Below are 12273 nucleotides of genomic sequence, written 5' to 3'. Positions count from 1 at the left end.
CAGCTATACATATACATATATCCCCATATCTCCTCGCTCTTGCGTCTCCCTCCCACCCTATCCCACCCCTCTAGGTGGTCACAAAGCACCAAGCTGATCTCCCTGTGCTATGCGGCTGCTTCCCACTAGCTGTCTATTTTGGTAGTATATATAAGTCCACGCCACTCTCACTTTGTCCCAGCTTACCCTTCCCCCTCCCTGTGTCCCCAAGTCCATTCTCTACATCTACATCTTTATTCCCATCCTGTCCCTAGGTTCTTCATAAACTTTTTTTTTTTAAGATTCCATATATGTTAGCATACGGTATTTATTTTTCTCTTTCTGACTTACTTCATTCTGTATGACAGTCTCTAGGTCCATCTACCTCACTACAAATAACTTAATTTAGTTTCTTTTTATGGCTGAGTAATATTCCATTGTATATATGTGCCACATCTTCTTTATCCATTCATCTGTCGGTGGACACTTAGGCTGCTTCCATGTCCTGGCTATTGTAAATAGAACTGCAATGAACATTGTGGTACATAACTCTTTTTGAATTATGGCCACAGGTATTCTTTAAGAAAAATAAATACATAAACGCCATGTGAGGAACACAAAAAGAAACACACCTGAAGACTTTTGACCAGGGATATTCTCTTTTTTTTAATAAGTTATAAATACTTTTAAATTTATCAATGTTCATCAAAGAGCTCCCAAAGTTATTAAATCTTCTTCATTTTTCAGGAATTATTAATTCCCAGAGCAGACCACCTGCAGAAAAAGATGTATTTTAGAAAGTCAGGTTTCAAGCATCATGTCAGACCTATGAAGTCAGGGAATTAAGATGCTAGAAATGAATGCCTCAGCTGAGGACTATTAACTAACTGCCACAATTATTCTAAACCAGTCATGAAATAAAAGATCCACATTTTAAAATTCTAGTTCTGTTTAAATAAAAACATCACGGAAACTGTTCAATCCATTACAAGGTTTAACCTTTAAAGGCTTTGTTGAAGTAAAAACTATACATTTATTTATTTTCTCAAAAACATCTTCCACAAAAGACTAAGGGAGTTTACTTTTGCAGATACTAAAGAGAAGAGACCTGTAGCCTCCTCCGTTCTAACTCAAGTGTTTGGCAAAGATCCATGAAGTGGAAGGCAGAAGGTCAGCTCTGTACACAAGCATCTCCTGTGGAAAGTTACTCAATCCCAAGGGCAAAGTAAGGGTAACACTTCTGAACTGAATTTGGAAAGATCAAAAAGGGAGAGCAGCAGAGGATGGGGTTGCTGGTGTACCAGGCTTCTCTCCAGACAGCTGGCAGCCACGCCACCCCCACCCCCATCCCCCATCCCAGAAGACAGGAACAATGCTATAAAGGTAACTGAGTAATTTGGGCTAGCCAACTCTTCAAGTCTAATTCAAGCGCTTCCCTCACCTAGCTATTCCCTGCATTTGGTTTAGAAAAGAAGATAAGCCTTAACAACAATATAAATATATAAACTCTCTCTTTTCTAAGGCTCAAAGGAAGAATACACTTAAAGATAAGCAAAAATGAAGCCACTCAACATTTCAAGAGATAGCAGTCTATATAGCATTGCTACCGCTTTTGTTACCGGCTACTATACATCAGGAGGGGCTACCCACTGAAAGCCTCTGGGTACAAAGTCCTTGACAGAAGAGACCCTGTGTCTTCTCATCTTGGCATTTTCTAGAGTTTTAAACAATAGATATCTATTGAATGAATAAATGTTCACATAGCAGAAATGACCCTTTTTCTTGACTCTCAGGATCATATTTTCATACATCATCAGTTGTCTCTCTGTGCGTTTTGTGTGTGTGAACTATTAAGTTCTGTTAAGCTTAATAAATACTGAGTATCACCACTCAGTGCTGGTCCTTTAATTTCTTTCAATGATTTTAGCCCCCGAGCTGGATTCTCTAGGTTCCTCCTGGCTCCTAAAGGCAGAAAGATACCAGCAGCCATTTCCTCTTTACATTTCTAAGCAGGTTTTAGGTTCCTCTAGTTTCTCTTTCAGTAAAAGAAGCAGTCAAAAGATAGAAGTGACTAGAATCACCACCATCACACCTTGTTATTCCTTACGAGTAATTTTCAAGTCTCTGCCTTTGCTGCTATTAAATCTTTAGACAATTTATATTTATTTATACCATCCCTACTACATCTTCAGCTTAAGCCAGTGGTTCTAAAGAGGGGGACACTTGAAAGTTATCTAGGAGCTTCTGAGTCAACCGGTACAGTTCAGGGCTCAGGCTTGTGAATTTTGGAAAACATTCCTCGGGTGATTATAAAGGTACACTTGCTTTCATACTAAGTCCAATTTACTGGATTCAAGGTACAATTAAGATCTATCTTATTTAGAAAATAACATTAAAATCTACAAAGGTTTTTGAATTAAGGAAGTTTCATGATCATTACTGGGAAGATCTAAGATTGCAAAATATTTTTCCTTTGAAGCTATCCTCGGAAAAATGTGGTCTAATAGTCTAAGAGATACCAATTTAGTTAAGTTTATCTTATAACAGTGCAGACAGTAGCACTGGATTTTACCCTACAGTCACTGACCTGGTTTCTGAGTTATATACACCTATGCATTTCAACAACAGGTCTTTATAATTAGCATTCAAAATAAAGTTTTAGGATTGAAGTTCAAGACTATGTGTAATCCTAAAAATGAATATGTTGGAATAAAATCTCATTAAGTGCAAGGAGTGAAGTATAAAGTGCTTGAGATTTGGAGAGTAAAAAAGACCTAGATTCTAGTTTGAATGCCACCACCTATCCACTCTTAACTTGAGAGTCTTTTTTTGACTTCACTGTCCTTCCATTTCCCCATGGGGGCCAGGGAAATAGGACACCTGGGACCAATGTAGATCCAACCACATGTTCTTCCTCCAAAAGTAGTATTATGCTGAAAATTTTAAAATGATTATTCAATTCTTGGAAAGGCCCTATGTGGATTCAGATTCTTCTTTTTGTAACCAGGATTCAAAAATAATCAGGACATATATTAAACAGACCTCAGTAGAATGTCTGCTATCCATGACTCCCAAGATATGGCTTCTGTTCTGGTTTCTCTTTGACAGTTTACAAAGCCTATTCACACATATATCATTTAATCATCATAATGACTCTAATGAAGTAGTTTGGTCAGGTACTGTTCTCTCTCCTTTACACATGAGAAAACTAAGGTTCAGAAAGTTAAGGACTTGCCCAAGATCGTACAATCAGTTAAACATCAGGTCTTCTAAGTCCAAAGCTCTTGCATTTTCTTTTATACACAAATGAAGTACACAGGAATCACTCTTACTCTCTGTCCCAATAACATAGAAAACCATGATATCTTCTGGTCCTCGTGAATATATGCTAGTTATAGCAATAATTGTATCACCTGTGAGGTCCACATGAAGTCCAAGAGACTTCTGATGCTCCTAAAAATTAGCATTTTTAAAAATCACCCTTTTTGTCAAGGCAGGCTTAACCCTAAGCAACAGCTAACAAAACTGACTAGGAAGAAAGTTAGATTAGGAACAAGGAAATCATGTACAAATGTTGAGATTTCATGTCTTTGAAATAATCAATAGTTAAACTTTTTAAGAACAGCTCCCCACAACCATATTTACTTATTTTACAAAATGATTCACCATGGGATTTCTTTAAATAACCATCTAATCTTAAAGGCACTTAAGTATATCTTGTATACACAGATATCATACCATGTGTAAAATCACAAAATATATTATGGTTCTCTTTTTATAAATGAAAAAAGTGAAATCCAGACAGGATTAATGTCTTGATGAATATAGATGTAGCTAAAGTGAAACACATGCTAAGCTAGAGAACAGGAGAAGCAAAGTTAAGCCTCAGGACTTCCAGCCTAGACTGTTTTCCACTACACAGTGATACTTCTTATCAGCTGGGGACAGGTTCCTTATCCCTCCTTTTTCACAGCTCAGTGAGGAAGACTGGCCACATGTAAAATTCCAAAGAGGCAGGAAAGAGGTGAAAGGGAAAGAAGCCAGGCTCTCTATTACTCCTACATTGGTATGTAGCTTTCGCATTATCTCTCAGCTATTATTATAAGTGGTGGTGTGGTGTGGATCTTACAGGGGAGTAATAGCACCAAGCAGAGGGAGCCTCTGGAGACAGACGTTCCAGTTCTGACCCTGCCTATAAGAAGTCACTTCAGAGCTTCCCTGGTGGCGCAGTGGTTGAGAGTCTGCCTGCCGATGCAGGGGACACGGGTTCGTGCCCCGGTCCGGGAAGGTCCCACATGCCGCGGAGCGGCTGGGCCCGTGAGCCATGGCCACTGAGCCTGCGCGTCCAGAGCCTGTGCTCCGCAACGGGAGAGGCCACAACAGTGAGAGGCCCACGTACCGCAAAAAAAAAAAAAAAAAAAGAAGTCACTTCATATCTATAGGCCTTAGTTTCCTCATTTATTGATTTAACACTCCTCTATTGAGCACCTACTATGTGCCAGGCACTGTTACTGGTCCTGGAGGTATGCCAGTGAGTAAACAGAAACCTTCTGTCTCAGAACTTACATTCTAATTGAAGTAAAGCAATTCGGATGATAAATAAATACAAAATATGCAGGCAATGGTGTAGCCTAGCCACTAGCCATATGTGGCTATTAAAATAAAAAAACAAACATACAAAAAATTTAGTTCCTCAGCTTTACTAGCCACATTTCAAGGGCTCCACAGCCACATATGGCTAGTGGCTACCATATTGTAGAGTGCAGGCACAGAACGTTTCATTATCACAGAAAGTTCTACTGGACAGTGCCAGGATAGAGTGGGGATAGATGGGGAACGGATGCTATTTTAGATGGAATGTTGAGGGAAAGCCTCTCCAATTAGGAGGCTTGAAAACAGATCTGAAAAGAGATCTGAAGTGAGGGAGAAAACATCTGAAAAGAGATCTGAAATGAGGGAATAAGTCAAGTTGCTATCTGAAGGAAGAGGTTCCAAACAAAAGGAGATAATTTATTTGTGGTATTGTATACACATCACTTAAGGTCCCTTTCAGCATTAAAATTTGAATTCAAAGTTCTTCAAACAATGGTCTGAGGTTTTAGTTTTATTAGAATAAAGCATGGTACAAAAGAAACTGCAACAATTCCATTTCTGTTTTGCAGAAAGCAATGCTTCCATGTGCTGCCTACTCCGTATTTAAAAACACTTCCTAAAAACTCACAAGATTAGAAACAAAAAGTAGAGAACATTTCCCTTTTAAGTCAGACAACTGAATATTTTGAACTTCCTAAGTCGTGATTCCTCTGTCTCTAACATAACTCTAAAGGCTTTGCCAAGCCCTTTCTTGAAAGCTTAATTCTCCCCTTCCCAAATCCACCAAACACCTCTAATTTTTTTTTTTTTTCCGTCTGCACCATGCATCATGCAGGATCCCTACCAACCAGAGATCAAATCCAGGTCCCCTGCAGTGGAAGCGTGGAATCTTAACCACCAGACAGCCAGGGAAGTCCCACCCCTCTTAATTTATTAGCATCATTTATTCCGTACACTAGAAACTGAGACGTTATCTTTCCAGTGATACTTAGGCATGTTAGGTTAACCAGGTGAACTACCTTTCAGACAGAATGCTGCCCAATGATCACTAAATCTGTAAAGCAATACACAAATTTGAAGCAGTCAGCCTATGTATTACCTTCCCAATAAGAGAGTAGCATGCTCACCATTTCATATCTTAAATCCCAGGGCTCTCATGCATTCCTTGTGGGCCTCAATTAGGGGTCCACAGTTCTCTTCTCCTTTCTCAATGATGCTATAAAACAAAATGTACTTGTTATCTAACAAAGTAGGCACTAAGCACATTAGTGGTAAAAAAGCATGCAAGACAGTGATGGGGAGTGAGGCCAAACACGGATCTCACTGAATACAACTGGAGTTTTAAAAAATGCTATTATACCAAATGGCTTTGTTTTATTGGCTCCTGTGATACCTCCTTGCCCATGAAAATGTCCCACAGATAACTAGTTTTGGGGGGGGCACGGAGGAATCTGATTAGAAGAAATAATTATGCATATTAAATATTGCCTCTAGACAATATCCAAGGAATAATACCGCTCTATAATGAAATAAACTGAATAAAAAGTTAATGTTAAATGGACAGAAAGAAGAGCTTTATTTTTTGCCTATCGCAGAGGAATTAAATTTTGATTCTGCTCTACATTCAAATACACCTAAGTAAATCTACTTCTAACCACAAGACACCCAACACAAAGAGCAAAAAACATTTGGCTGCCAAGAGCAGCCTGATGAGCCCCACTCATGATGATCAAAGAACTTTTTACTTATAAAATTCACAAAGGAAAGACTAGGACCACACAGCTTTATTTCTAAGGGCCTGAAAATGTAATTTTAGCACAGAATCAAGTTAAGCCAAATTCAACTACAAAAAAAAATTGACTCCTGACTCTAGATATTTTGGGAGAAGCCATAGTGGTCAGAGATAACTGATGCAGAAGTAATTTAAAGAAAGGTAGGTTCTCCTTCCTTCTAAATCCTACATATCCTTCAATAACTTTAAGGGCTGTCTGCTTGGGATAGCAAGCTCCTTGTGAAACTAATAGCTAGCCCTCCCTGATCGTTTACTGAATGCTGTAAATACTGTGCTAGGCACTTGATGTGGCTTATAGCACAGTAATCCTGGAGGCAGATACTTTTATTAGGCCCATTTTACAGATATGAGGCAGATATGTTAAAAAATTTGCTCAAGGTCACAAAGCTGGTTTGGTGGACCAGAATTCAAACCCTGACACTGGATCCCAGACTCTTAATCATGATAAAATAATATCTGAAAGTTCAATAAGTACTTAAAGTGTGTAAGTATTGTTACCGATCATAGTAGTCTTTCAATGCTCCCTTCACAGTATTATTTGCAAAGTACTGAGTATTAATAAAAAGCACTGAGCTACTACAACTTTATTCCCCCTCTATGCCACTTATGATCTCTTTACTTTCTATGTGAGGACAAAAAGGGGCTGGAGGGAGAGGTGTACATTCACGTTATCCGAAGATTTCTTCTGAGATTTGTTCCACAATAGAGGCTGTATACCAGCGGTCCCCAACATTTTTGGCACCAGGGACCAGTTTTGTGGAAGACAGTTTTTCCACAGGGTTGGGGCGGGGGGAGATAGGTGTTAGTTCAAGCTGTAATGTGAGTGATAGGGGAATGATTCAGGCTGTAATGAGAGCAATGGGGAGCTGGGGAGCGGCAGATGAAGCTTCACTCGCAGCTCATGGCCTGTAGCTCATGGCCCGTAGCTCATGCCTCGCTGTGCAGCCCGGTTGGGGGCCCTTGCTGTATACAATAGCTGTATACAATAAGAACAAACAAAACCTTTTGCGGGTTAATGGTACTGTAGATGTACTATTCTCAACACTATAATGTCATCTATGTCATAGCCTGGTTGATTTTTAAATCATCTAAAAGGGGTGGGGTTAAGGGGATCTTCCCTACTGTTAAGAAACGTACCCTGTCCTGTGTCCTACTATGTCTAAATTTTGGGAGAAATTACCAGAAAACTTACTCTTTGATACTGCCAAACCTGGTACAGCAATCATTAACTTTAATGCTCCATTAACTTTAAGCTCCTTTAAATCAAGCAGCATCTTTACCCGTTTCTACGTCTTCGGACCTAAGGCAGTGCTTGACCTATAACAGATGCTGAGAAACCCTTTGCAGTAAAGAATGAACGGACGAAGCGAGCCCAGGTCAATCCGCTCTCTCTCCAATCCCCTCATGTTTCCCCAGCCTGAGCTATAGGATCAGTCTGCAGACAGCTGACTGCGAACCCTACAGGGCTCTACAACCCTCAAGAGCGCCGCACGACAAAGCGAGGGCCACGACCAGCTCCACGCGGCGCAGAGGCGCCCGAACGCAGCGCGCGAAGCCTGCCGGCCGCCCCCTCCCTGACTGCGCACTGACCACGCATCGCGCGCCTTCTTGGTCTCCGGGCAGGCGCAACAGGGCTTCAGAGGCTTCTTCTCCTGCGACTCAGATGGGGCAGGGCTTGCGGCCGCCAGACCCGGCATTTTTCGCGCCAAAAGCAGCAACTAGTACAGACGCCCTAAACTCTTCAGCCTCCGCAAACGCCGCCGATTAGCCCGCAATCACTTCCGGCAGTCGCTGTGAAAAGAACAGGAAGTCCTACCTCCCTCTGACAATTGGGGGTGAGGGGAAGGAGAAGGGATTAAAAGGGAAAAAAAGGCGCGTGCGCAGAAGAGGCAAAATAAAGCCATTAACGCGAGAGCGCCTCTTCGGCGCAGGCGCAGAGAGGCGAGATGAAAGTGCTGAGTTTGTAAATCGACTTGGGGAGGACCCACAAAGGATGAAAGTAGTAAGGCTGCTCAGAGATATCTCAACCCTACACCCACCACGAATGTCGAAAACCGAAGCCTGAGAAGGTGAAATGACTTGTCCAAGCCAAACAAGAGAAACCACTAGCGAAAGCCAGTTCCTCTTGAATATCAGATTAGTTCCCAGTATTTTACGCTCAACATTCTCTGCCTTTTTATTGTCCTCTCCACCCCCCTTCAGTTTGAACAATCCAATTCACAAGTTTTGAAGAAAAAAAAAATTCCTCTGCTACTCATACCTCACCCCACACGCTTTAAATCCTCAGCTAGTTGGTATTCATAGCTCCCTCTCCAACTGATTTGATTTCAGTATGAATTGTCCAGTCACAAGGCAAATATACCAGTTAGAAAAATGCTTTTTCCTCGTCATTTCTCAAATTCAGTTAACACCTATCTACCTAAGTAGATAAGTAAACTGGTGCCTACGTTATTTGCAATATAATGCCCATAACCATTGCGGTTTTTTTCTGCAGAGAATTGTTGGAGAAAGAATGAACTTATTTTTTAAAGCAGGACTTCCGGGCGTTCGTAAAACAGCTGCCTAGGGATAGATATTTTGGGTAATAAAACTTTCAGTATCACCTAACCGAGGTTTGTCTCTGTATTTCAGAGATTTAGCTCAGGGAATCCTGAGGTGTGTCTGTGAACTGGTGCCACGTAGGAGTAACTTCTATGTGTGTATTTTCGAAGATACTAAGACCATCCCCATTTCGTCATCTAAAAACTACTAATTAGCATGAATTTTACTTCATTCTGCATTGATATGTTTAATAATACAACATCCTGCCCTTACATTCTCCTGAAGTCACCCTTAACCACTATTCTTTCAACCAGCTGTTCACTTATCTTGCTACTCAGAGTGCTTCTTGAACTGGCAACATCGATATCGCTTGGAAATGTAGTATACTATAAACACAGTTCAACAAATCAATGGGGAAAAGAAAATAAACTGGAAAAAATTAAATTCCACATCTAGATGTGAAAGGACAAACTAAGAAATTAATAGAAGATACTAGAGGAGATTATCTTTATACCAAAGGGTGCGGAACAACCGGTTAGACGACATTTCAAAAGAACAAATTTTAAGTAAAAAAACTGATGAAGTTAATTACATGAAAATAAAGGTTTGAGGATTTACAAAGGACATGCTAAATTATTTAAACTGTTACCCATACCTGCCCCTAAGAGCTAAAGGATCCTTACCTTGATTTATCTCTTTGCTTATTTCAAAGCACCTGATATTTGTCAAAGATGTTTTACAGCTGTGCTTCCAGGAACGTGCAGTGGTCAACCAACCTGAACCGGCTCTGACTTCACCACAGAAATGTTTCTGCGCAGGTGAAACCTGGCAGTGTCCAAAAGTTACCTTTGCTTCATTACTATGCTAAAATCTCCACCCAGGGGGGAAACTTGCACTTTGCTAGACACAATCCATGCAGTGTGCAAAGAAGTGTGGAAGACTGCACGTGCCCCAGTTGCCCCTGAAAATCTCCTCCCATTTCCTAGAGGCTTGATTATGTCCCTGCCTCCTAACCACTTAAAATTCTTTTACTCCTCTCCCCCGGGGGAGAAGGTATATTTAGAGCACAAGCTCTCCACCATTCCTTGATCAATGAATAAAGTTTCTGCTCTGCTATGCCAAACCCGGGTTCATTTGATTTGCGTTTGCAACTCCAGGCAAAGGACTGAGGGGTCACCGACCTGTTGGGGATCTGTAACAAAATAAGGACTGTAACAAATCTGTAACAAAATAAGCGCCACATTAGACTGACGTGGCGCTAATGCCATGGCGACCTACATAAGCAAACCAAAATTTAAGCCTATAAATGCCTCAAGGTTAAAAAATCAAAATGCTGAAGGCAACCAATCACAAGCAGCTAACTAGGCTTTAAGCTGTAGCCAGTCAACAATTTCCTTACTTTTCTTCCACCTTTTTTCTATAAAAGCCTCTCCCAGAGCTCCTGTTGGTGAAGCTTTCCTAACCACTTCTGGTTTGGTGCTTCCTGATTGGAATCAATTTTTCCTCAATTAAACTCTTAAAAATTTTAATATGCCTCAGTGTCTTTTAACAGACACTGTAGACAAAGTTAACAAATAGATGACGAACTGGTAAAAGATATTTGAAATATCTAAATCCAACATGGGATTAATGTCTAGAATACTTATGGAACTTAGTAACAATAAGAGAACAGCAACCTCAATAGAAAAATGGAGAAGAGATATGAACAGACAATATATAGAAGCAAAAATACTCAAGCAAATTTTTTTGTTTGTTTCTCTGCCTATTTAACACTGGAGAATATGTAGAATATGTAGAAGAGAAAATCCAAGGTCAGCACTCACAAAAAGGGCTGTTCCAAGAGTACTAATCATAAAAATGGAAAATAAAACAACAATGAGGTATCACTTTACACCCATTAGACTGAAATTAGATTAGTACTTGGATAATGCCAAGTACTGATGAGTATGCAGGAATCCTTGGGAATGGAGACTGGTCCTGCCATTTTGGAAGGCAGTTAGGCAGTGTCCAGTTAATTTAAGAATAGGTGCATATCCTATGACTCAGCAGTTCTATTCCTGGATCTATATTCCAAAGAACTTCCCAGCAAGTCCTTAAGGGAACATGTTATGGGGATCATTGTCACAGCATATTTATGTAGCAGGGAACTGGAGGCAATCTGGGCATTCATCACTGGGGAGGTAGATAGGGAAATGTGGAGTACAGGGTCCGAACTAGAAGAAATTGACAACGTACCCACATAGTAAAATGCACACATTTTAAAAATAACATGGGTAGTGGAAAAAAGTCAGAAAGAGAATAGATACATAGTCCAGTACTATTTGCATATATTTAAAGAAGGTGTGCAAAAACAAAAATACGTGTATGAACACATGTGTGAAATGATTTGCTTATTTAAACAGAATGGTTGCCTATAAGGAGAGGCAAGTGGGGGCAGAGAATAAAGATAAATGCAACTAAAGTACCCTTGCAGGGACCAATGATGATCATGTGTCATGCACAGAGGACAATTAAGTCCTGCACCTGAAGACCAAGGACAACTATGCTGGTTGCATCCTGCTCTATGCAGTTTTGAAAACACTGCTTTATGGGGTAGAAATGGAATTTAATTATTTTAATGTCCTCTTTCACTACACTTTTAGGTGGTGTGGAACAAAGAGACTACACGCTGAGGTGGTGTGGAAAATTTTATTCTAAGGGTTAAGCCACTTCCTTGCTTCTAAGTAAAAACAATCATTTTGTCATAAAGAGGTATTGTGACTTTCTAGAAGATGTGTGGTCATCTTGTCATACTCATTTTGGGCCCCCAACAGTAGTTAGCACATGAGACACAGCATAACTGCTTTTTACTCAAATTATTCCCCCAAAGCTTTATTTTGCCCTGTTGCTGCCAAGAATCTAGAAGCACTTTTTTCCTCAGAAAGATCTCCCTTAAATAAGCAGAGAAACAAACAAAAACAAATACAAAATTAAAATGTTTTGGACTGATTTTCCCTTTTAGTACTGTCCAGTAACTCATACTGGCACTAATAATTCTTTTTTTCATCACTTTTAAAAATATTTATTTATTTATTTATTTTGGCTGTGCTGGGTCTTAGCTGCAGCGTGTGGGATCTTCGTTGCGGCATGCAGGATCTTCAGTTGCGGCATGCATGCGGGATCTAGTTCCCCAACCAGGGATCGAACCCCGGGCCCCCTGCGTTGGGAGCGTGGAGTCTTACCCACTGGACCACGAGGGAAGTCCCTGGCACTGATAATTCTTCACAGAGAACCCAGATTTTTTAGAACACTTAGAATGAATAATCAGTTGAAATGACAACATAGTCTTCAACTACAATACCTTCCATATATGTAGGACTGTTGAGTTT

The 12273-nt window shown here is 40.3% G+C and overlaps 1 protein-coding gene and 1 long non-coding RNA gene across 5 annotated transcripts in view; one reads left to right on the top strand and one right to left on the bottom strand.

The window, feature by feature from the left end:
- LOC109547917 (uncharacterized) overlaps positions 1-1908 on the top strand; it is a 34500-nt gene extending 32592 nt beyond the window's left edge. For 3 of the 4 annotated variants that reach the window (XR_012331512.1, XR_012331513.1, XR_012331511.1), the window contains one exon: positions 1070-1334. This is a non-coding gene — a long non-coding RNA (uncharacterized lncRNA). Of the gene's footprint in view, positions 1-1069; positions 1335-1501 lie in introns of those variants that run through there. The other variant, XR_012331514.1, reaches the window with a different exon arrangement.
- On the bottom strand, positions 617-8198 carry COX17 (cytochrome c oxidase copper chaperone COX17). The gene is made up of 3 exons (XM_004324414.4): positions 7955-8198; positions 5700-5788; positions 617-753 (listed from the first exon to the last, which is right to left on the bottom strand). Exons 1-2 carry the CDS (start codon positions 8059-8061, stop codon positions 5704-5706), a joined length of 192 nt encoding a protein of 63 aa, XP_004324462.1. The 5' UTR covers positions 8062-8198; the 3' UTR covers positions 617-753; positions 5700-5703.
- Positions 8199-12273: the final 4075 nt, after the last annotated feature.

This window comes from Tursiops truncatus, chromosome 4 (genome assembly GCF_011762595.2).
Source record: "Tursiops truncatus isolate mTurTru1 chromosome 4, mTurTru1.mat.Y, whole genome shotgun sequence".
Taxonomy (NCBI): domain Eukaryota; kingdom Metazoa; phylum Chordata; class Mammalia; order Artiodactyla; family Delphinidae; genus Tursiops; species Tursiops truncatus.
Note: the sequence above shows the minus strand (reverse complement) of the source record. Positions and strands in the feature narration are given on the sequence as shown.

Excerpts from the sequence above, each read along its gene's own strand:
- COX17 (XM_004324414.4), bottom strand. The coding sequence starts at position 8,061 with ATGCCGGGTCTGGCGGCCGCAAGCCCTGCCCCATCTGAGTCGCAGGAG. Across the intron at positions 5,789-7,954 it reads AAGAAGGCGCGCGATGCGTG|CATCATTGAGAAAGGAGAAG; the intron begins GTCAGTGCGCAG and ends TTTGTTTTATAG.